General features: G+C 43.6%; 1 protein-coding gene across 1 annotated transcript in view; it reads right to left on the reverse strand.

Annotated features, from left to right (window-relative positions):
* The window catches only part of LOC125622603 (cytosolic phospholipase A2 gamma), a 29,234-nt gene extending 13,006 nt beyond the window's left edge, over positions 1-16,228 (reverse strand). The window contains exons 1-7 of the mRNA XM_048820724.1: positions 16,176-16,228; positions 13,876-13,992; positions 9,717-9,859; positions 7,246-7,444; positions 4,230-4,347; positions 1,952-2,092; positions 982-1,035 (exon numbers count right to left, since the gene is read on the reverse strand). Of these exons, the coding sequence (XP_048676681.1) occupies positions 982-1,035; positions 1,952-2,092; positions 4,230-4,347; positions 7,246-7,444; positions 9,717-9,859; positions 13,876-13,992; positions 16,176-16,178 (775 nt within the window). The 5' untranslated portion in view covers positions 16,179-16,228. The remainder of the gene's footprint in view (positions 1-981; positions 1,036-1,951; positions 2,093-4,229; positions 4,348-7,245; positions 7,445-9,716; positions 9,860-13,875; positions 13,993-16,175) is intronic.
* Between the last annotated feature and the right edge of the window lie 9,808 nt (positions 16,229-26,036).

Raw genomic sequence — 26,036 nt, forward strand, 5'->3', positions numbered from 1 at the left:
AACAACAAATCAACGCAATCTGACACTTTATTTCACTTTTTAGAAATATTTTTTTCCTATTTTTGGTGTTTGGATTGTCACTCTATTTTATAACCTTTTTCTCCCTTTTTCTTGTTCCACACCTTCTTCTTATTTTTTTTAAACTCACTGGAGAAAGTCGGGGGTGGGAGGATATAAAAAGACATGAGAAATGTCATGAGTAAAACCCAATTTTTCACACTTCTTTTACTATTTCCAACTAGAAAAAATTGACTATTTTTCCCACCAAAAATTGTGGTTTTCTGATCTCCCCTAATAAAAATTAAGAAGAGTCAGGTATCAGCCAATCTAGAACCTCTTCCATAAATTAAAATAGAATAAATAAATAAATAAATTAGTCTGCAGAACACAAAACACCTTCGCCCTCAGCAGCATACACACAGAGATGCCCTGTGGAGTGTGCTGTAAAAGTCCCTAGAGCTGGGTTATTTCAGACAAGTGCAGGAAGCTGGTTCTGGAGCTGATGAAGAAGACACCACTCTAGAGCAGTGGTTCCCAAACTTGTTCCGCCGCTTGTGCAGGGAAAGCCCCTGGCACGCCAGGACGGTTTGTTTACCTGCCGCGTCCGCAGGTTCGGCCGATCGCAGCTCCCACTGGCCACAGTTCGCCACTCCAGGCCAGTGGTGGCTGCTGGAAGCGACGCGAGCTGAGGGACGTGCTGGCCGCCGCTTCCAGCAGCTCCCATTGGCCTGGAGCAGTGAACCACAGCCACTGGGAGTCGCAATTGGCCGAACCTGCAGATGCGGCAGGTAAACAAACCAGCCGGCCTGCCAGGGGCTTTCCCTGCACAAGCGGTGGAACAAGTTTGGGCACCGCTGCTCTAGAGGATCCCATCCGGCAGGACATACTACTGCAGTGCCTTTTTTATAAGGCACCTGTTCTGTTTAAGTTCAGGACCTGGACTCTGACTCCAGTGTGCTATGAGGACAGAAATTGTCATACCTTTTATGACTTTTTCATTTTCTGCTTTGCTGCCAATGCAACTTCCCCACAAACCTGAAAAGAAGAAGGAAAAGAGTATAAAATGATTTGACTCTCTGTTTACTAGGGCAGGCTCTGCTTAGGGCTGATCAACATATTTTTTCTAATTATTTTTCAATAGAAAATTGGAGTTTCGACAAAAAGAAAATTTCAAAGAAAATGCCTGCTTTTATCAATTTTTTTTTTCATTAGAAAGCTGAGTTTTTATTTTTATTTATTTATGGTTGAAAATTGAAATGTTTTTGGTTTTCAGAAGGTTTTGGACAAATGTGTTTTGGTTTTACTGGTTTGCCACTGAATTTTTTTATTGTTCAGGGTTTTTTTTTTTAGTGTTGTTTTGTTTTATGAAATGTCATACATTTCCACTGAAAATGTTGATAACAATTATATAATATTACATTTTCCACATTTCACTCATTGTTCTGTTCACTCCCTCTGAAGCATCTTGCACTGGCCACTGTCAGAAGCCAAGACACTGGACTAGACAGACCATTGGTCTGACCCAGTATGGCTGTTCTTATGTTTTTATTGAAATGAAATGTTTTGATTTACCTGAACCAAAATGTTTTTTGGATTTTTAGTTTGTGAAATTTTTTGAGATTTTGACTTTCTGTTCTAATTCAGGAAAGGAATTTCTATTGATAACTCAGAATTTTTCCCAGCACAGGAAAACCGTTTTCTGCCCAGCTCAACTATCTATATAAAAGCTCGATGTTATTATGTAGGGCATTCGTTGGATGTTAGAAGAGGTGAGTGAATGGAAGGAGGGATGAGAGGGGAAATGTAGATGGAATGAGAGGCTGGACACACTCCACACTGCTCTATAATATATGTAAATATTACTCCATTTTAGAATTACATGGTTGATTTGCGATATCTAGCCATTTAACCAGCATCAGTTCTCTCTATCTGCAGGGACATGAGCATTCACCTTGCAGGTAACTCATACTTTCCTCTTCTTTCTGATTCTTGAGCACCCCATTCTTGTATTCACTTCCAAAGTATTCCATGGGTACACTTGCTCCATAGCCAAGGAAACTGGCTTCATGGGGGGTGAACTCGAACCAGGTTTCTGAAAAATAAAAACAAAGAGTTTAGAAACATGCCCAGCAATAGTTTTATGGTTGCAGATGAATCGCCAGGAGGTACCCATAACTCAAACAACATCTACATTAATAAAGTTTCTTCCCATCCATGTTGTCCCATCTTCACATCCACTCTTGACTCCTATTCACATTCTGTATGAAGCTATTGGTCTGCACCTCCCAATCCCACACCACCCGTGTCTCAGTTCAGAGTTCTTACCACTGAAGCTGAGTAAATAACGCAATTTTATTTCAGGGGCTGAACCAAAAACTCTGGAGAAATATCCAGTTTGGTTCAAACTGAAAAAAAAAATCTATATTGTTGCCAAATTAAAAAAGTTTTAAAAAATCATTCTGAGTTGACCCAAAGTGAAACTTTGTTTTGTTTTATTCATTTCAAGTCACAGAAAACATTTTAGCCAATTCATTTTTTCCCTCCTTGATTCAGCTGTTTTCACTTATTTTTAATGGTCACATTTAAAATTTGAAAGACCCATTTTAAATTGAAAAGTAGAAACAAAATGATTTTGCTCTTTAGAAAATTTTTTCCCAACTGAAATTATCCATCATATTTAAAGTGAGCTCAACAAACAGGGATTCTGGAAATGCAGTTTTCGGTGAAAAATCAATGTAATTGAAAAAAATTCTCCTAGCTCTACTTGATCACCCCTTTTGCTCCACCACTGAACTCCCTACCTCCCCATTATCTTCTCCCATTGTCCTCTTAGTGCCATCTTCCAAGATGCCCCAGCCATGCAGAGTTCTCTTCATGTTCCAGAAAGCCCACATAATTCACTAATTCATCTGCAATTCCTCCTATTGTTTCCTACTGCATATAAGTCCCTCTGAACCCTCCCCGAAATGTGTAAACCACCACCTGGTCCCAAGCTCCATCCAAAATATAAGAGAAATACCGGGCAAGTCTAGGGCTGTGCAGAAGCCGTATTTCCCATTTCGAGGGAAATTCCACAGTTTTGACATTTGTTTTTGTTCTGAATTAGTTGGGGATTGGTCCTGCTTTGAGCAGGGGGTTGGACTAGATGACCTCCTGAGGTCCCTTCAAACCCTGATATTCTATGATTCTATGAATTGGATTGAAAACAAACCAGAAAAAAATCAAAATTTCCTGCAAAAAGAAAATTTAACACAATTATGGTTTGGGTCAATCAACAAAGTTTCATTTTGATTTTCACTTTTTGCTTCAGGTTAATTTATTATTTATAAAACCTGAAATAAAATAAATTTTGAATCCAAATGTCATGTTGAATCTAAAAATGGAAAGGCTTCATTTGGGTATTTTTCTATTTTTTTTTTTTTTGGTCAAAACTGACACATTCCCATGTGAAGTTTTGATTTTGTTAGAACATTTTTGACCACCTCTAATCAAGCCTAAAAGTGAATGGAGAGATGGCTGGTGAGTTTCCTGTGACATTGTTCTTTCATGCGGCTGGAATTTTGCTGTGTTATTCATGATGTTAGCTTCCCACAGGCTTGAACAGGCATAATTTTATATCAATAAATAAATATCAAATAGCATACATAAAAATATCAAATATCAAATATCAGTAAATAAGATAATAAAGTGTATCTCCACCTAAAAAGATATACTAATCTAAGAGGAAGGGAAAAAGAAAACACACGTGAGTTTGAATTTTGCTTACAAAAAGTTTTTGCACGAAAAGTAGCCTTTTTTCAAAACCAAAACTTACTGTCAGCAGTAGAAGATGTCACCTGAGGTTTAAGGTTATGTGACATTTTCTGCCATAGTTTTTACTCAACCTTTATGCAAAAATTGTATGGATTTGTTTCTCTGGTGCTTTTCTTAATGAAAATCAAGATTTTGCTAAAGAAAATAAAATTAAAGATATGTTTTTGATAAATGTCTCTGGGAGAAACAAGGGAAAAATACTGTGGAAAAAATTTATGAAACATGGAAAAAAGGCCCATTAACAACCAGACAAAGATTTAAAATTTTGAAATTTTTCACAGGTTTTTTTTTTCCATTTTTCAACCAGCTCTAAAGACAACCTTGATGTCTCTGCCTTGAGGAGTTGCATGTTGATATAATAAATCACAGGCTTCTTTACACTGAGATTAGCTGGAGATTTGTGTTTTTGGTTTTACCTGGAGAATATTCAGTTACTTTGCAGAAACTATGCTCATCCACAGCTGCATAGATAGGGTAGGGGTTATTTCCATTCTCAGACGCACCCCTCTGCTCTGACAAGTGCCCCATGTTCAGCTGTGAAGACAGGATTTTATAGGTTCAGACAAACACATGCCTAACTGAGACGATAGCTAGATGATGTGGAGTCTGCCTTCGGTTTCCCAAGTGCATAGATGAACTAAGTCAAGTAACTTCAATGAATTCAGTGGAGTCAGTCAGCATTGATACAGGTATAACTGATAACAGCCCTTCCTCAATGGCTAAGTGGTCAAGCCATTAGCCTAGGACTTCCCCGGCAGACTCCCTGCAGGGATGGCACAATGCACAGAGATCCAGAAAATCCACTCAAATATGTTCTGGGTGGAACCCAAAACCTGTTCAGAGAGATTTCACACATCTCCCCTACACTGAACACTAAGCCCGGGTTCTGACTCAGGTGTGAGCCCAAGACCTGCTTCAATGCATGCACAAATCCATCTGACTTGGCTTAACATGCCCTCAGGACCCAGGTCTTAGGACCTTAGTCGAGGAGTGGGTCAGAACCAGAGTCTCACAGTGACTTAGGTCCAAGCCCTGTCACAGAATCATAGAATATCAGGGTTGGAAGGGACCTCAGGAGGTCATCTAGTCCACCCCCCTGCTCAAAGCAGGACCAATCCCCAACTAAACCATCCCAGCCAGGAGGTTTTTAAGGTCAGGCTTGACAAAGCCCTGGCTGGGATGGTTTAGTTGGGGATTGGTCCTGCTTTGAGCAGGGGGGTGGACTAGATGACCTCCTGAGGTCCCTTCCAACCCTGATATTCTATGATTCTATGATTCTATGATAAGGAGATTTCACCACCTCCCTAGGTAACCCATTCCAATGCTTCCCCACCCTCCTAGTGAAAAAAGTTTTTCTTATTATCCAACCTAAACCTCCCCCACTGCAACTTGAGACCATTACTCCTTGTTCTCTCATCTGCTACCATTGAGAACAGTCTACATCCATTCGCTTTAGAACCCCTTTTTGGGTAGCTGAAAGCAGCTATCAAATCCCCCCCCCCCATTCTTCTCTTCTGCAGACTAAATAATCCCAGTTCCTTCAGCCTCTCCTCGTAAGTCATGTGCTCCAGCCCCCTAATCATTTTTGTTGCCCTCCACTGGACTCTTTCCAATTTTTCCACATCCTTGTAGTATGGGACCAAAAACTGGACACAGTACTCCAGATGAGGCCTCACCAATGCCGAATAGAGGGGAATAGAGTCCTTTGAGCTGCTGGCAATACTCTTACTTATACAGCCCAAAGTGTCATTAGCCTTCTTGGCAACAAGGGCACACTGTTAACTCATCCAGCTTCTCGTCCACTGTAACCCCTAGGTCCTTTTCTGCAGAACTGCTGCCTAGACACTCGGTCCCTTATCTGTAGCAGGGCATGGGATTCTTCCGTCCTAAGTGCTGGATTCTGCACTTGTCCTTGTTGAACCTCATCAGATTTCTTTTGGCCCAATTCTCTAATTTGCCTAGGTCCCTCTGTATTCTATCCCTACCCTTCAATGTATCTACCACTCCTCCCCAGTTTAGTGTCATCTGCAAACTTGCTGAGGGTGAAATCCACGCCATCCTGCAGATCATTAATGAAGATATTGAACAAAACCGGCCCCAGGACCGACCCTTGGGGCACTCCACTTGATACCGGCTGCCAACTAGATATGGAGCCATTGATCACTACCCGTTGAGCCTAACAGTCTAGCCAGCTTTCTATCCACCTTATAGTCCATTCATTGAGCCCATATTTTTTTAACTTGCTGGCAAGAATACTGTGGGAGACCATGTCAAAAGCTTTGCTAAAGTCAAGGAATAACACATCCACTGCTTTCCCCTCATCCACAGAGCAGTTATCTCATCATAGAAGGTAATTAGGTTAGTCAGGCATGACTTGCCCTCGGTGAATCCATGCTGACTGTTCCCAATCACTTTCCTCTCCTCGAAGTGCTTCAGAACTGATTTCTTGAGGACCTGCTCCATGATTTTTCCAGGGACTGAGGTGAGGCTGACTGGCCTGTAGTTGCCAGGATCCTCCTTCTTCCCTTTTTTAAAGATGGGCATTACATTAGCCTTTTTCCAGTCATCTGGGACCTTCTCCAATTGCTGTCGTTTTGCAGTGTGGACGCAAATCAAGCCACAGACCCAAGTCAGAAGGTTGGGTAGTGCAGTATGACCTCATTAGCATGTTTGTGACACCTGGGTCTGGCAGCTGTAAGTACGTCTGCACTGCAAAGAGAAACCCACGGCACCGAGTCTCAGAGTCTGGGTCAATTGACTTGGGTTTTGGGGGCTTGGTTGGTGGGACTTAAAACACTAGTGGAGACATTCTCCTTTGGGCTGGAGCCCAGGGTCCGAGACCTGCCCCCATTGCCGGGTTTCAGAGCACAGGCTCCAGCCCAAGTGGAAACACCTACACTGCTATTTTTAGCCCAGAATCCAGAGCCTCAGGAGTCCAAGTCAATTGACCCAGGCTCTGAGACTCAGCGCTGCATGTTTTTCTTTGCAGTGTAGACGTAACCTTTAAGCCCAGGTTTACCCTGCAGGGTGGACACTCCACCCCGGGCTTGGAAATGCCAAGTATACCAGCCTGGGTCCCACAGATCCAGATTTACAATGCAGTATATACATACCTTGTATGGCCTTGAGCAAGTCAAGCCAGGCCAGTTTTTAAAAGGTATTTAGGCACTTGGTGGGATTTTCAAAATCATGTAGGCACCTAAAGCCCATTGAAATCAATGGTGCTAGGTGCCTGCGTGCTCATCTTACAAGGTGATGTCTTTACAAATCTGACTCTGGGATGCTCCACGCCTCAGTTTCCCCTCTATACACTTCCCAACCTCAAATAAATGTTTTGAGGATAAACACACTTCATGAAGTGCCCTGATACTTCAGTGATGGGGGCCAGACAAGGACCTTAGAAAGTTACAAAAGGGAAAGTTTTTCACCCACCTCATGTAACATGCCATAGACCACAGTGTAGGCCCAGAACTCAGTCAGGGAATACTTTTCATCCTTAGCTGCCTCGAGTAGCATTTCCGTGGCCTTTCCAAGGTGCCAGTTGGATTTGGTAAGTGCATCACACATGCATTTCTCCAAGGCCTGCAATTTCTCTGCCCAGTCCCCATTTTTGTAGAGAGAGGACATACACCTATTACAGAGACAAAACACACACTGCAAGGGGAATGGAATATGGGCTATTTTCCCCAGCCCTTTCAATCTCTACACGGTTATTTATTTATTATCCTTCTATCATTGCAATGCACCTGTAAGCCACAAGGATTGCGTGGCTGGCTAGCTGCTGTGGAAAGCCATGGCCTCAGCAGAGATAAAATTCAGGTCCCCCAAACCCTTACCAGATTACGCAAAAGGAGAATTTCCATTAGCAATATGCAGGGTCCATGACACACAGTTTGAACAGCTCTGATTACACCCAGGACATTTGTAACATCTACAGACCTGTCCAGCCCATCATGACTCTGCTGCCCTAATATTGACGTCAGTGGGACCTTTTGTGAAGAAAGGTCGGGAGGGGAAAGATGGTTCAGTGTTTAGGGCGCTAGCCTACAACTTGGGAAATGTGTGTTCCACTCTCTGCTCTCCTACAGATTATACCCCAGCCACTAATTCTCCCTGAGCCCTGGTTCCCCATAGAAAAAGGGGAGACAGGCACTTCCCTACCTCATGGGGTGCTGTGGAAATAAATACGGCGGTGCTCAGATGCTATGTTAATGGGGACGGAGGTGCAGATAAGTACCTATGATAATTAGGAAGTTGCCCGCTGGTGTCAGTCTCCTGTTGAATTATACCAACAGCTGAGTGCCTGACTCCCTTAGGCTCCTGTGTCTATTGCTACTCCCTGTAAGGCTGTCAGTGTGTGGTCCTGTTAGATCAGCTGGATGTTCTGAAGGACAGTCTCCTTCTCCACTAGGAAACTAACTCTCCACCCTATCCTATAATCTTGATATGATTGTTGTCTCCTTTCCACCTGGATTTCGCCCTCTTGTTTTACATCCAGTGACTTGTTCCTGTTTAACGACCCCTAGTTATGTCCATTTCTCACTTCTCACTATTCCCATGGCACAAACCATTGTAAACCTGCCCCTCTTTCAGGACAACTAGAATAAGGGACAACAGAAGGTACTAGGCACCGTTCTGCTATCCTGCTTTCAGCACTAATGCCAACAACAAGTGTGCCAAAAATCACAAGTCAGGTCGCAGAAAATTCTGAGATTGGCTTAAAAATCATGAGATTTATTTTAAAAATGTGGGTTCTTTTTATTTGCCTCTTGGCATTTTTGCTGGTAGGGTTCATATTTCCAAGTGTCTCTCCACAACCACCGGGGCTAGAAACTTATGCTTCATAATATCATGAGAGCTGATGACTGGTTTACATTAGCCTGTCAGGTCAGCATAATTGTGTTGCTCGTGGGGAGGGGTGGGGGGAGAATCCATACTCCAGAGCGGCATAGTTAAGCCAACTTAAGTCCCTATGTAGGCAGTGCTAGGTTGAGGGAAGAATTCGTTTGTTAGCTTAGATATGGTCTCTCAAGAAGCTGGATTACCCACACCAATGGGAGAACCTCTCCCCCTGCTCTAGGCAGTGTCCATCCTGAAGTGCTACAGCAACACAACTGCAGATTCACAATAACATTGCAAGAGCTATAAATATTAAATTAGAACTATAGGGCTGGGCACCTATCACTTTTGCCCATGTAGAAATCTTAGGAGGGTCAGACCTGAAAGGCACGTCCACACAAGCTCTGCGTCTGTGAACCTGGGGCTTGAGCATCTACAGTCATTTGTAACCCCGGGTTTGGATCTGTTGAACTCTGGTCCCGACATGGGGCTCCAGAGTCTACACTGCACTATGCGGGACTGAATTCAGCCACCCATATCCCAGACTTTCTAGCGTCCTCCCAAAATGTGGCTGCATTAGCCCTTTGTTTGTGAAGCAGTGTGGGAAAAACTTGACTGTCCACCAAACCTGACTGTCCAGAGGATGGAGGAAGCTGGCCTGTGGGACATCTCTGGTGGACTCCCAGAGCATGAGTCCAGTGGGACTGTTTCTAGACTGCAAAGCAATAGGGCTTGAACCCTGAGTTCTGCCTTGATTCAGGCTCAGACCCTACACTCTCATGGAGCCCTGAGACCCTGGCTCTAAGCCCTGGGTTAGCATGATTTGGTATAGATGGAAGAGGGCTTGAACTTGAGCCTGAGTTTGAACCCTGGGCTTACACTGCAGTGTAGACATACTCGCACATTCTCACCTCCTCAGGAAATGGACAGACAGTGTTTTCCTATTGGTCATGGAGTATCCAGCATGTCCTTTGGCTAATAATAACAATGGCAAGAATTGTCTCTGGCTGTCAGTTCTATAATGGGATACACTTTCACTCACACTTCTCTTGGCATGTGCCTACCATGTTGCACCTGAGACCCCACACAGGTACATGATGGTGTCCAGTAGACCATGCTTTTGTAGCTCCTGCAGGGTTCCATGAAGGGCGATCATGGCCCGCAGACCTCCCCCAGCTCCCAGCACGGCAATATTGGGCACATCTTCCTGAGGTAGCGAAAAGACACAACAACATATAAACTGGGATTACTGAGGAATCTCCCTTGCTCATGTAAATTACTTGTGTGGTATCTAAAGTCACACACCTGCCATTTCCACCTGGGACAACCCCCGTCACATAGTTTAAAAGAGTATCTTGTAGGACCCAATCTTTCAAGTGTTTACAGCTGTGAGTGGCTTTATTTACATGGGTAGCTCCACTGGCTTAAATGCGACAACTCCCATGAGTAAATTTACTCACAAGCTTTCCTGATTGCCGCAACGAGTTCTGATTCTACCTCCTGAGCTACAAGAATAACTGCAATAGCTGCTACAGTATATGATATATACTCGTAAGACGGGCTCCATCTTACGAAGAGAGGGAAGAGCATCTTTGCGAGCAGGCTGGCTAACCTAGTGAGGAGGGCTTTAAACTAGGTTCACCGGGGGAAGGAGACCAAAGCCCTGAGGTAAGTGGGGAAGTGGGATACCGGGAGGAAGCACAGGCAGGAATGTCTGTGAGTGGAGGGTTCCTGCCTCATACTGAGAATGAGGGGCGATCAGCAGGTTATCTCAAGTGCTTATATACGAATGCACAAAGCCTTGGAAACAAGTAGGGAGAACTGGAGGTCCTGGTGATGTCAAGGAACTATGACGTGATTGGAACAACAGAGACTTGGTGGGATAACTCACATGACTGGAGTATTGTCATGGATGGTTATAAACTGTTCAAGAAGGACAGGCAGGGCAGAAAAGGTGGGGGAATAGCACTGTATGTAAGGGAACAGTATGACTGCTCAGAGCTCCGGTACGAAACTGCAGAAAAACCTGAGTGTCTCTGGATTAAGTTTAGAAGTGTGAGCGACAAGAGTGATGTAGTGGTGGGAGTCTGCTATAGACCACTGGACCAGGGGGATGAGGTGGACTAGGCTTTCTTCCGGCAACTCGCAGAAGCTACTAGATCGCACGCCCTGGTTCTCATGGGTGACTTTAATTTTCCTGATATCTGCTGGGAGAGAAATACAGCGGTGCATAGAAAATCCAGGAAGTTTCTAGAAAGCATAGGGGATAATTTCCTGGTGCAAGTGCGAGACGAGCCAACTAGGGGGGGAGCTTTTCTTGACCTGCTGCTCACAAACCGGGAAGAATTAGTGGGGGAAGCAAAAGTGGATGGGAATCTGGGAGGCAGTGACCAAGAGTTGGTTGAGTTCAGGATCCTGACACAGGGAAAAAAGGTAAGCAGCAGGATACGGACCTTGGACTTCAGGGAAGCAGACTTCGACTCCCTCAGGGAACGGATGGGTAGGATCCCCTGGGGGACTAACATGAAGGGGAAAGGAGTCCAGGAGAGCTGGCTGTATTTCAAGGAATCCCTGTTGAGGTTACAGGGACAAACCATCCCGATGAGTCGAAAGAATAGTAAATATGGCAGGTGACCAGCTTGGCTTAATGGTGAAATCCTAGCGGATCTTAAACATAAAAAAGAAGCTTACAAGAAGTGGAAGATTGGACTTAGGACCAGGGAAGAGTATAAAAATATTGCTCGGGCATGTAGGAATGAAATCAGGAGGGCCAAATCGCACCTGGAGCTGCAGCTAGCGAGAGATGTTAAGAGTAACAAGAAGGGTTTCTTCAGGTATGTTGGCAACAAGAAGAAAGCCAAGGAAAGTGTGGGCCCCTTACTGAATGAGGGAGGCAACCTAGTGACAGAGGATATGGAAAAAGCTAATGTACTCAATGATTTTTTTGCCTCTGTCTTCACTAACAAGGACAGCTCCCAGACTGCTGCGCTGGGCATCACAGCATGGGGAGTAGATGGCCAGCCCTCTGTGGAGAAAGAGGTGGTTAGGGACAATTTAGAAAAGCTGGACATGCACAAGTCCATGGGGCCGGACGAGTTGCATCCGAGAGTGCTAAAGGAATTGGAGGCTGTGATGGCAGAGCCATTGGCCATTATCTTTGAAAACTCGTGGCAAACGGGGGAAGTCCCACATGACTGTAAAAAGGCTAATGTAGTGCCAATCTTTAAAAAAGGGAAGAAGGAGGATCCTGGGAACTACAGGCCAGTCAGCCTCACCTCAGTCCCCAGAGAAATCATGGAGCAGGCCCTCAAAGAATCAATCCTGAAGCACTTACATGAGAGGAAAGTGTTCAGGAACAGTCAGCATGGATTCACCAAGGGAAGGTCATGCCTGACTAATCTAATCGCCTTCTATGATGAGATTACTGGTTCTGTGGATGAAGGGAAAGCAGTGGATGTATTGTTTCTTGACTTTAGCAAAGCTTTTGACATGGTCTCCCACAGTATTCTTGTCAGCAAGTTAAAGAAGTATGGGCTGGATGAATGCACTATAAGGTGGGTAGAAAGTTGGCTAGATTGTCGGGCTCAAGGGGTAGTGATCAATGGCTCCATGTCTAGTTGGCAGCCGGTGTCAAGTGGAGTGCCCCAGGGGTTGGTCCTGGGGCCAGTTTTGTTCAATACCTTCATAAATGATCTGGAGGATGGTGTGGATTGCACTCTCAGCAAATTTGTGGATGATACTAAACTGGGAGGAGTGGTAGATACGCTGGAGGGCAGGGATAGGATACAGAGGGATCTAGACAAATTGGAGGATTGGGCCAAAAGAAATCTGATGAGGTTCAATAAGGATAAGTGCAGGGTCCTGCACTTAGGACGGAAGAACCCAATGCACAGCTACAGACTAGGGACCGAATGGCTAGGCAGCAGTTCTGCGGAAAAGGACCTAGGGGTGACAGTAGATGAGAAGCTGGATATGAGTCAACAGTGTGCCCTTGTTGCCAAGAAGGCCAATGGCATTTTGGGATGTATAAGTAGGGGCATAGCCAGCAGTTCGAGGGACGTGACCGTTCCCCTCTATTCGACATTGGTGAGGCCTCATCTGGAGTATTGTGTCCAGTTTTGGGCCCCACACTACAAGAAGGATGTGGAAAAATTGGAGAGAGTCCAGCGAAGGGCAACAAAAATGATTAGGGGTCTGGAATACATGACTTATGAGGAGAGGCTGAGGGAACTGGGATTGTTTAGTCTGCGGAAGAGAAGAATGAGGGGGGATTTGATAGCTGCTTTCAACTACCTGAGAGGTGGTTCCAAAGAGGATGGTTCTAGACTATTCTCAGTGGTAGAAGAGGACAGGACAAGGAGTAATGGTCTCAAGTTGCAGTGGGGGAGGTTTAGGTTGGATATTAGGAAAAACTTTTTCACTAGGAGGGTGGTGAAACACTGGAATGCGTTACCTAGGGAGGTAGTAGAATCTCCTTCCTTAGAAGTTTTTAAGGTCAGGCTTGACAAAGCTCTGGCTTCGATGATTTAATTGGGGATTGGTCCTGCTTTGAGCAGGGGGTTGGACTAGATGACCTCCTGAGGCCCCTCCCAACCCTGATATTCTATGATTCTATGATTCTATGATACTGTTAATTATCAGAACTGCTTGAAAATATTTCAACAGAGGGGTTTTGTTTGTTGGTTTATTTGGGAGTTTGGGGGACAAAAAATACATTCTTAATTAAAAGGAATTTTTAATTGATACATGTTGGGGGTTTTGCCCAAAACCTGGGGGGAAAAATCATTGTTTAACAACCAAAAACTTCAAAATACATATGTTTGACACCAGTGCCACAATATGTTTGGATTTAGGAAACAGAAAAAAAAATCAGATTTGAGGTTTTAAAAGATTTTTTTAAAAAAAATCTGTGAAATAAAAATCAATATAAACAAAAAAAAATAGAAAATAAAATATATTTCCCGATCTTTTCTGTCATTTATATTTTAAGTTCATTCCAATTTAGCAAATCTCTTAAATGTGCACTTAATTTTAGCCATTTACTGAAGTCCCATTGGCTTCAATTTGTTTTATTCTAAAAGCCTTGAAAAAAAAACCAAACAGGAACACACACACACACAAAAACAACTTTTTGATGAACACATTTTCACCAGCTCTTCATGAGTAATCATTACCATTGTCAATGTTCCTCTACAATTCAATAAAACATTAATGGACTCCTACCAGATTACAGGGAATCCCAAGGCTATCCAGGCATTTCTTCACCTGCACCTTTCTGTTGCTTGTCCCTAGTTTTTCCCCTTCTGACAGCTCATAGGAAATTCGGACTTTACCTTCACCCTGGTAAAAAAAAAATGTCAAGAGAATGTATCATCTCTGAAAAATCTGCCAGGGATGGGACAATGCACAGAGATCCAGAAAATCCATTCAAGCAAGTTCCGGGTGGAAGCCAAAGCCTGTTTAGAGAGATTTCACACATCTCCCCTACTCTGGAACAATGGGGAAATCTCCATGAGGAAAAGGAGAGACAAGGTGGATGAGGTGATCTCTTTTATTAGAGCAACTTCTATTGGTGACAGAGACAAGCATTCAAGCTCCACACAGCTCCTCTTCAAGTCTGGGAAAGGTACTCCAAGTGCCACAGCCAAATACAAGGTGGAACAACTTGCTAAACATAAAGAGTTAACACATGTTGCAAGAAATCACTCCAAGTCTCATATCCTGGGACCAACATGGCTGTAAGTCCAATGCAAATAACTATGAGAAGAAACTCATGGACACTTTCCAACACTTCCCCCGCTTTTCTCCACCACCACACTGGGTGGTGAATAGACCCACTGACTGCAGCAGGAACACATGAAAGAATAGATTTCACGTGCGTCATCTGCACTGCACTACATAATGCCTTCTCCCCACCCTCCACAAAATAATCAAACATGGTAGTGGCAGTGATGATGGCAGGGCTCAGCTTGGTCCCCACACTTGGTCCCCAATTTCTCTCCTGCTAGTAATAGCTCACCTTACCTCATCACTCTCGTTACAGTATGTATGGTAACACCCATTGTTTCATGTTCTCTATGTATATAAAATCTCCCCACTGTATTTTCCACTGCATGCATCTGATGAAGTGAGCTGTAGCTCACAAAAGCTTATACTCAAATAAATGTGTTAGTCTCTAAGGTGCCACAAGTCCTCCTTTGCTATTCTGAAACCTGTCATTATGCAATGCACTAAATTTCAGAATAATTTGAACAAAAAAATCTAGAGATGAAATTATTTGGTCACCCTTCATATTATAAATAGTAAATAGATATTAGTAGAATATGGCTTAGTAGCATTCATCACCATGTATTTTTGAGAGGTTTCCATGCCCCATTTAGGGCTTATGTCAAGCCCTCCATCCCCGTTTCCATTGGCGCTGAAGTTTGGTGCCATTGGCCATTTTGAAAAAATGTTATGTTTGAATAGGGAGAGTATTGTGTGTTTGTGCCTTGATACCTATAGAGCAAAAGGTTGAAAGAACAGAGTGAGATAATTTAAAGATAAATAAGAAAGTTTGGGTAAGGTTTAGAGGAAAAAAGGAAAGAAAGGTTATTTGGTGAGGTTGAGTGAGGAGAGATGATTTTAAAGGCCTACTTTGGCATGTTATTAAAGAATAGAAAATTTTGAGATAAATGTAAAAGGTGTATTAAATATAAGGGCAGGTTAAGAAAAGAACATTTAAAAAAGTTAAATAAAAGAGAAAACTAGGTTTAAAAAGAACACACATGGCCAAAAAAGGAAATGTACTAAGGCAGAGCCTGTTTAGTAAGCATATGGTAAAAACCGTAAAGGGTGGTTAAGAAAAACACAATTAAACTATTAAATATCAGGGTAGATTAAGAAAAGAGCATTTAAAACATTAAATAATATTGAAAACTAGGTTTAAAAAGAGAATTTACTAAGGCAAAGCCTGTTTAGTAAGCACATGGTAAAAATTATAAAGGGTAGCTAATAAAAAACATTTAAACTATTAAATATCAGGATAGGTTAAGAAACATTAAATTTAAAACATTAAATAATATTAAAAATATTAAATAACATTAAAAACTATAAAGCTAGGTTTAAAAGGGAATTTACTAAGGCAAAGCCTGTTTAGTAAGCACATGATAAAAACTATAAAAGCAGGTTAAGAAAAACAAAATTAAACTATTAAATATCAGGGTAGGTTAAGAAAAAGCATTTAAAACATTAAATAATATTGAAAACTAGATTTAAAAAGAACACACATGGCCAAAAAAAGGAAATTTACTAAGGCAGAGCCTGTTTAGTAAGCACATGCTAAAAAGTTAATAGAAAAGCATTTAAACTATGAAATACAAGGGTAGGTTCAGAAAACATAAGCATTTAAAAAGAATTAAATAAGAGAGAAATATATAAAGAGAGATTAAAAGACAGAACTGGGCAAGAAAAGGGAACAGAAAGCCCCTTTGCAAAGGGCAAAGATAGACAGCACATGGTTTAATCAGAGAGAGAAATCTTACCATCCCAAGTCTTTCTGCAGAATGAACCAACTTTCCAGGGCTAGAACCCCTCAGACTTGTTATAACCACCTTTGGAACGGACCAATCAGATGTTGTTCTACAGCAGCGTCATAGAATTCATTTTCCTGAACCAATCCTAGAGTCCCAAGATTTTAGACAAGAGCCAACTCCCTTCTCTCCCCTCCCTCCCCTTTAACTACCTTATTCTTATCCAGACCCTATGAATTTTTCCCACGATGTAGCACTTTTACATAGGTGTTTTAATAAAAGTTAAAACCATAAGCTTTTAGTAACAAACAATTTTTAAAAGTTTTCTCCTATGTTTTAGACTAACAAGGGTTATTTTTTAGTAAGCACAATTTGAAGTCACACCTGTGTTGTGCTCAGTTAAAAGTTAATATATGTATTTTTTTCAAATAGGACGAGGCCTTTTTTCTTGACATACCAGATTCTGCACTAGAAGTTTTAAATTTGGTAAGATGATTAATATGCTACACAATTATGGTTTATTTTTAAAAGAAATGGTTTTAAGGAGTTTGTTTTTTTCAATTTAGAACAAGATGGATGTTAAAACCAACAGATAGGTTTTCCTGAGATTACAGAAGACGGTATGAACTGGTTTTTAAATATGTGTTTGAAATAACGGTTATTGGAAATAGTGTACATTTTTTCTAGGGGTTGTGCATTAACACGTGTATTGGGAACTATGTTTGTTGTTGTTAGTGAAAAAGAAGCTGCCTTTGCCCCAAAGATTCTACTGTAAAAACGTTTTGCTGGCAGTTGTTGAGAATTTGGAGCTGTACTGCACCCGTGTTTCTGCATGCTCTTTTTTTATTACAACATATGCAAAAGTACTAAAATCAAGGGCTGTTTCTTCATATAAGTTTGTCTTTTCAAGTGATTATTCCTTTACAAAACTTAATATAACTTTCACTTGTATTTGTTGAAAAGCAGGTGAAGAAGCAGCCTTCTTATCTCTGATCCACTGACTCACAGACGCTGGTTTTGCAACAAGAAAAGGAGTACTTGTGGCACCTTAGAGACTAACCAATTTATTTGAGCATAAGCTTTCGTGAGCTACAGCTCACTTGTAGCTCACGAAAGCTTATGCTCAAATAAATTGGTTAGTCTCTAAGGTGCCACAAGTACTCCTTTTCTTTTTGCGAATACAGACTAACACGGCTGTTACTCTGAAACCTGGTTTTGCAACAGTGGCTTTGCTGGAAAAGCATGCTGCTTCCAATTGTTTTTACTAAAAAATAACCCATATTAGTCTAAAACGTAGAAGAAAATGCTTTTATCACTGTAATTTATTTTTATAAACAGGTTCTCTGTGTTTTTAACCCTGGAATGTTTCTGCATTCTCACTTTTACTGAAACATATGCAAAAGTGCTGAATGAAGGGATGTGTCTTCATATAGGCTTGTCTTTTCAAGTGTTTATTCCTTTACAAGACTTAATATAACTTTCACCTCTATTTGTTAAAAAGTGGGGGAAGAAACAAACTTCTTCTCTGTAATCCACTGGTTTACAGAATAAGGGGAATATAAACTGGCTGTTACTAAGGTCCTGTGGTTTTAAACCTGTCGTGTTTCTGCATGCTCTATTTTATTGAAACATACCTGTAAATAAAGGGATGTGACTTCATATAGACTTGTCTTTTAAAGTAAATATAAAGCAAAGCTTTATTCCTTTACAAAACTTACTGTAACTTTTACTTGCATTTGTTAAAAAGTTTGGGAAAGAAGCAACCTTCTTATCCCTGGTTTCAGAGTAACAGCCATGTTAGTCTGTCTTCGCAAAAAGAAAAGGAGTACTTGTGGCACCTTAGAGACTAACCAATTTATTTGAGCATAAGCTTTTGTGAGCTACAGCTCACTTCATCGGATGCATACTGTGGAAAATACAACACTGTTTTTGCTGACAGGGACTTTGCTGCAGCTTCAAGCTGTGCTTACTAAAAAATAGCCCATGTTGGTCTAAAACATAGGGAAAAGCTTTTTAAAAGTGTTTGTTACTAAAAGCTTGTGGTTTTAACTTTTATTAAAGCCCCTATGTAAAAGGGCTACATGGCAGGAAAAATGCTTGGGGTCTGCTTTTTTAGATAAGAATAAGGCAGTTAAGGGGGAGGGAGGGGAAGGAAGGGAGTTGGCTCTTGTCTAAAATCTCGGGACTCTAGGATTGGTTCAGGAAAATGAATTATATGACGCTGCTATAGAACAACATCTGATTGGTCCGATCCAAAGGCGGTGTTAACAAGTCTGAGGGGCAGTAAACCTGGGAAGTTGCTTCATTTGGCAGAAAGACTGGAAGGGTAAAAGCTTTCTCTCTCTTTCTCTCTGATTCAGAGCTGACCACGTGCTGTCTATCTTTGCCCTTTGCAAAGGGGCTTTCTTTTCCCTTTTGTTGCCCTGTTCTCTCTTTTAACCTCTCTTTATATGTTTCTCTTTTATTTAACTCTTTTTAAAAGCTTTTTTTTTTCTGAACCTACTCTTGTATTTAATAGTTTAAATGCTTTTCCATTAACTTTTTTAGGATGTGCTTACTAAACAGGATCTGCCTTAGTAACTTAACTAGGCTGACAAACCGTCCTCTACAATCGAAGCACTGAGCTCATATATATGGCAAAAGTATAACAAGTTTATTGATAAAAGGACACAGGTTTAAGTGATACCAAGTATTACCCTGGCAGACCAGGTGCCAGCTCACGCCAAGGCCTCCTGGCCACAACTGAACACTGACAGTGCACAGCTGGAAACCAGGCTGGCAGATATCAAACCTGGGAGATAAGAGAGTGACTCGGAGCCCGGACTAAGCAATATATGCAGAGACCCATGCAGTAATCTCACTCATTACATCTGAAGCCCATGTGATAAGGTAAAATGCATATATTTGCTCTGTAACTATAGAAGTGTTTGCTCTGGAGCTATAAATCTGAGAAGCATTATCAGATGTGAAATATTAGTTTGCCCAAGGAGGGGTTATCCCCTGCCCAGTGAAAGAAGGCCCATAGACATCAAACAAGCCATTGTGAAACCTCAGAGGACAAAGGAGTTTGCTGATTGCTCCCCCAACACCCCTGAAGGACGTCCCATCAGCTCAGACTCTAAAGCAATAAAAGAGACTCTAAAGAGATAAAAATCCCCTGACAAGGGGAATTTGTGGTCTCTATGCTGCTTGAGATTTGGGAGAGCACAAAATGTCTCAGCACAAGCAAAAAATCCCCAGCTGTTTTGCCTGGGTTAGTCCTAGAGGAGATATAGAGGTGGCATATAATAGCTGCTCTATCAACTTTTTAAACCTAAGACTAGCATTCATGTGGTGTGTGTGTGTTACCTGCTTTAACTTTGTCAATAACACTCTTCCTTCTTTTTCTCAGTTAATAAATCTTTAGATATTTTACTGCAGGACGAGCTTCAAGTCTTTGGTGCAAGATCTAAACTGCAATTGGCCTGGGGAAAGTGACTGGTCCTTTGGGACTGGAAGTAACAATAATATTTTTGTGATTTGTGGTATAAGGTCCCATCTATCACAAAGGCAGGCTTGCCTGGGTGGCAAGATAGACCAGAGTGCCCAAGGGGACTGTCTGTGATGCCATGGTCATGCTGTCATAGTGCCTGAGGAGTTTATACTTGAGAGTTGGTTGGTGAAATCTAAATATACAACTCACAACCCACTGGGGTTTGGACTTTGCTTTGGACAATCTGCCCTGAGGTTGGTACTCACACCCTTGAGACACTCCAGGAAGTGTGAAATCAGGTATAAGGAATAAGGACAGAAATGGTTACAAACAAACAAAAGTCAAAACACTCTCCTAAGACTAAAACTCAACAGATTAGAGTTTGAGGTTCAAAGAAGTTGTTTTAACTGCAGTCTTTCTTCCAGCATGGCTGGCCCATCCTTTAGCCAGGAGCCAACACACGGAGCTCAAACAGCTGGCTTTCTTTACCTGCTCGGGTGAAAGATGCCAAAATGACTTTTTTTCTTTCTGCTTATAGCCTCAACGTTATGTCTTTGTTTTCAAAGTCAGGAAGCCCCTCTGAAGCTCAGCTTGCCGTGTTCATCCAGGCACTGATAACAGCTTAATTTCTGTCATCTCCTCCCGCCATTGTGTTAGTTAGTGGATACTGCACACACTTACTAGTTTAATGGTTTTATTTTCCTTTTTATGTAAATATACTTTCATTATCTCTCCTGGCTCAATTTATATTGGAGACACATTTAAACAGCCAGGTCAACAATTCTTTGTCTAGGCCTCAGTGACTTCAATCTCATGTTCCAAACACATTTTCAGGACAGGTGTCAGGGTTCTCTCCCCATTCTGAACTCTGCGATACAGATGTGGGGACCCGCATGAAAGACCCCCCTACGCTTATTTCTACCAGCTTAGGTTAAAGCTTCCCCAAGGCACAAATCCTTTCCTTGTCCTTGCTGCCACCACCAAGTGATTTAGACAAAGATCCAGGAAAAGGGGCCACTTGGAGTCCCTGTTTCCCCAAAATATTCCCCCAAGTCCCTTCACCCCCTTTCCTGCGGAGGCTTGAGAATAATATACTAACCAATTGGTTACAAAGTGAGCACAGACCAAACCCCTGGATTTTTAGGACACTGAAAATTAATCAGATTTTTAAAAGAAGAATTTTTTTTTTTTTTTAAGTAAAAGTAAAATCTGTAAAATCAGGATGGAAGGTAATTTTACTGGGTAAATAAAAAGATTTAAAACACAGAGGATTCCTCTCTAACTCTGTCTTCCAGTTACAAAATAGGAATAAAATTACTTCTTAGCATAGGGAAAATTCACAAGCTAAAACAAAAGATAATCAATTCACATATCTTTTAAAGAGATGGTTTATATGCTTGGTCTCTCCCTCTATCCAGAGAGGGAACAAACAAAGAGAGCACAAACAAAACCAACCCTCCCCCCCGCCCCAGATTTGAAAGTATCTTCTTTCCTTATTGGTCCTTTTGGTCACCAGGTGTCACCAGGTTATTTTAGCTTCTTAACCCCTTTCAGGTAAAGTGATTCTGTACCTCTGGCCAGGAGGGATTTTATGTTACTACATACATAAAGGTTGTTTCCATCCCTTTATATTTATGACAACAGGTTTCCAGCACATGTTTATATCTAGGGCCCTACCAAATTCATGGCCGTGAAAAATGCGTCACAGACCAGGAAATCTGGTCTCCCTTGTGAAATCTGGCATTTTGTGTACTTTTAACCTATACTATACAGATTTCATGGGGCAGACCAGCGTTTGTCAAAGTGGTGGTCCCAATCCAAAGGCGGAGAGCTGCAGCTGGTGGCCAGCCACCCAGCTCTGAAGGCAGTGCCGCAGCCATCAGCAGTGCAGAAGTAAAGATGGCAACACCATCCCATGACATCCTTATCTGCACTCTCGCCAGCAGTGGGGCTGACTTCAGAGCGGGGCTCCTTGTCAGCAGCCGCAGACCGTCCTGCAGCCGTGGGAGATTCCTGGAGGTGGATCTCACCAGCCTGGCCAGGAGGAGCAGCTGGAGCCTGGCATATAGTAAGAGCCCTTGGCCTGGGCGCCCCTAGCTCTGCCTCTCCCCGGCTCTGGGCCCAGCCCCCCGGCACTCAGGAGTTAAAGGGGCCATGGGTTGGTTCTGCATATGTGTGTGCACTGGGGGATTGACTCGGGGGTTGACCCCCCCCAACCATAGTGCCCTGGGTGGTTGCCCACCCATAAGGCCAGCCCTGCCCACCCCAAAATGAGGAGCCCACCATACCATGCCACACTCACTTCCCACTGTTGCTGGCAGTGGTACTGCCTTTAGAGCTGGGCGCCCGGCCAACAGCCATTGCTCTCCAGTCGCCCAGCTCTGAAGGCCACGTCACCACCAGCAACAGTGCAGAAGTAAGGATGGCAATATTTCAACGCCCCTACAACAGCCTACAACAGCCTTGCAATCCCCAACCATGACCCTCTTTTGTGTTGGGAACCCCACGGTTACAACACTGTGAAATTTCAGATTTAAGTATCTGAAACCATTACATTTACTATTTTTAAAATCCTGTGATTGTGAAATTGACCAAAATCGAGCATGAATTTCATAGGGCCCTATTTATATTGCTCAGTACACACCCTGTCCATTCACCATGCAATGAGCAGTGGACCCTGCGTGTTACCACTTTGTATACTGGACTGTATGTGACGCTTGTTAGACACAGATTATGAAAATACAGTAGAACCACAGAATTATGAACACCTCAGGAATGGAGGTTGTTCTTAACTCTGAAATGTTTATAACTCTAAACAAAATGTTGCGGTGTTTTTTTTCAAAAATTTACAACTGAACATTGACTTAATAAGGCTTTGAAACTTTACTATGCAGAAGAAAAATGCTGTTTTCCCTTTTTTAGTAGTTTACATTTAACACACTACTGTACTGTATTTGCTTCTTCTTTTTTTATCTCTACTGCTGCCTGATTACGTGTGTCCGATTCCAAATGAGGTGTGTGGTTGACTGGTCAGTTCGCAACTCATCGGTGCTACTGTAATGTGGTAAGTGTAGTGAGTACATCAGGCCTAACAACTGTTGTTGACAGAGAGTACGAAACCACCCCTGGGTGTCTGGATCACAATCTAAAATCAAGAGTCTGAAAGTCAATAAAGATAAGCACAAAATGCTTCCAGCTTCTTGAGCTTTAGTGACTTGAATTCTGGAGAACATCAGCTGATCCTGAAGCTGAATATTGGAGACACCTCAGCACCTGACCCCAGTTGGGTTGTCATTTCCTTTAATCCTTGCCTGAAAGATGGATCAACATCTCTGTTGAAATCATTGTGTCTGAGGCTCCTCTCACTCTGGTGTCTGTTAGTTGGAGCCTGGCTGTTTAGGGAGCCAGGGAGATATGGGAGGTGCCAATCAGCAAACAAACCAGTCAATAGAAGTTCATAGGAACTGGGAGTAAAAGGAAATAACCTGCCAGATGGTCTGGGAAGTGGTGAAACGACAGGTGGGCTTCAAACAGCTCTGCCTGTGCCACTCAATCCAAACCCACACCCCTGCTATTCCAGCCCTGGGCTCTCCCAGCTCTGCTGGTGCCCCTCACTCCTGATCCCCATTTCCTTCCTAGTCCAGCCTTTCATTCCCTCCCCACCACAACTCTGTAGGTAGCCCTCTGTCCTGACCCTCAAACCCCTGTTATCCATCCCCACACCCAGCTCCACTTGGGCACCCTACTGTGTGACGCTCAGACCTGTTTCCATTCATTAACTGACTCTGTGCGGGGATGCACCTTTCCCTGTGTGAGTCGCAGGGAGAAGGTTTCACCCTCCAGCCTACGGCCATTGTGTATCCCCAGCCCATCAGGGAGGAGAGGCGAACCCCTTGATAGCTGAACCCTGTAGCCCAGTGGGAATCAAAGCCATGAGCCCTGGTTTACAAACAATGCCCTGAGCTCTGCACCCAGCACCCCTGTCTGACAGGCCAGAGCCAGGGGTGAGGGTCTGGGCTGAGTAGCTTGTCTGGGTCCCACTGGAGTGATCCATTCCCCCCAAACCAGCCTTTGTTACTGTGCAGGGACAGGTCTCCTGGGGGTGCTCTGCAGCCTCCTAACCATTTCCATCTCCAAAAAAGGCTCTTAATCTCGTCCCCTTAGGAGGAGCTCAGAGCTGGAAGCCACCCCTGGGCAAACACAGCGGCACAGCCCCAGACTGTGATCAGCTCAAAATGTGTTTCTGCCAGCCCTGCAGAGTGACCCCCTCACACCGAGAAATCCCCTAGAAAAGGCATTTCCTTGGGGGTGTGGCAGTGGGTGGGACAAGGGAAGGCCTGATCCCGGCCCAGGTCTCTTTCCTCTAGCCCTCACTGATTGCCTTGGCAAACCAATGAAAGCCACTGGGGTCTTTCCCCTGGCTGTGCAACAGGCCTACAGTGACCAAGGGAGTGTGATTTTAAACCCTTTCTGAAGAGGGTTCAACCTAGGCACAGAGATGTGGGGTGGCTAATGCAGCATCACACAGGGTGTGTCTAAAATGCAGAGTCCACCATGGTTCTGACACTTGTTTATCCCCAAACCTGCTGCCATGCACAGGGGCATGTTAATGTAGATGGAATATGGTGGCTCAGTGAGTCACAGGTGTTAACACGACCCTCTCACTGTCCAACATGCCAGGACTGGGGTGACCCAGATAACAAGAGGCTGAGTGTTAGACTTGATGGCTACAAGCAGAGATGTGGGGGATGCGGGAAACAAAGTCTGGGCTAGCAGGGGCAGAGGTTCAGGAGGGTCAGGGCACTGTCAGAGCTGGGGATGGGAAGAGCTCAGGACTGGGCTAGCCAGGAGTGAGTGGCACCGGCAGAGCTGTTTGAAGCCCACACCTTGGCCAACACACCCTGTCACTTTTCCACTCCCCAGCCCACCTGGCAGGTTATTTCCTTTTACTCCCAGTTCTGAGGAATTCTTGTGACTGGCTTTGTTTACTCACTGTCTCCTCCTGTATGCCCCTGGCTCCCTACCCAGTTGGGCTCCATTTCAGCCCTTGATCACAGTCTGCAGGGGAGGAGAAGCTGGAGGAAATATTGACAAATAACCTCTGGAGGCCCCGGCGCAAAGGAGGGAGATAGGCCGGATGAGAGGGGGAAAAGCCATCATGCTAAGCTGGTTAATGGCCTGGGAAAGGGCAGGATGAGGTCTAGGGAGGTGGAAAGGCATAAGGGGCTGGGGCTGATGGCTAATCAGGGGACAGGGCAGGGAGTAAGCCCCAGGATCTGGGGAGAAGGGAAGAGGGAGACCTCGGGAGACAGGGCAAATCAGGATGGGAATTAGAGGGAAAGATGAAGTGCTCCCAGAGGTCTGGAATTAAGAGGAATTTATGGTGTGGGGCAGCCCCAGGGGTTTCTGCTACACCCCACTCAAAAATTCACCAGATGCTCCTAAAACACAGACCCCCGAAGCCGCACTTAGCCACTCAACTTGTGGCCAAATTGTAACTGGTGACACCTAGAAAGGAAAAGTCCTTGAACCAATTCCCTACCCCATGAGCACAGTTGCCAACTTTCACGTGGTAAATAAGCATCCTGACTTTCACAATAAGCCAATAATCAAGCTAATCCCATTTCAAAACAAGGCTAAAACAAGCCAGTCCCTAAGAACCCCAACACTCTATGTGACTAGATCCCCCCGGTGTGCAGTCTGGAACTGTGGGGGCCCACTGTGCACTGCTGACTCTTTCCTCCATTCTCCTACTTGCCTGGAGTGAATAAAAAAAAAAGCGACAAGGTACAAGCCAAACTACCCAACAAAAAAACTCACAAGCCAATTAAGCCGAAAACAAGCCCAATTTCTACAGGGTTTTTTTGTGGGTTTGGCATGTCTGCCCATGAACCAGCCAGTGCCCTGCCCTCAGGCCAGATGGGAACTGACACTAGGGTGATCAGATGTCCCGATTTTATAGGGAAAATCCCGATATTTGGGTCTTCGTCTTATATGGATGCCTATTATCCCCCCACAGGCACACACTCCCTGTCCCAATTTTTCACACTTGCTATCTGGTCACCCTCGTTGGCATCCTGTAGAAGGGAAAAGATCCATGTTCCATTCCCCACCTCCATGAGCCAGCCAGTGCATCACAACAGGGCCAGGTCGGAGTCAGCCCCTCATAAAGGGGCAAGGACCCTTAACCCATTTTCTGACACCAAGTCATAGAATCCTAGAAATTGTGGGGCTGGAAAGGCCCTCACGAGGAATCTAGTGCAGCCTCCTGTGCTGTGGCAGGACCAAGCAAACCTAGACAAGGCTGACAGGTGTTTGTTCAACCTGGTCTTTAAAACCTCCAATGGTGGGGATTCCACCACCTCCCTTGGGAGCCTGCTTTAGAGCTTAAACAGACGAGA

Source organism: Caretta caretta, chromosome 13, assembly GCF_965140235.1.
Source record: "Caretta caretta isolate rCarCar2 chromosome 13, rCarCar1.hap1, whole genome shotgun sequence".
Classification (NCBI taxonomy): domain Eukaryota; kingdom Metazoa; phylum Chordata; order Testudines; family Cheloniidae; genus Caretta; species Caretta caretta.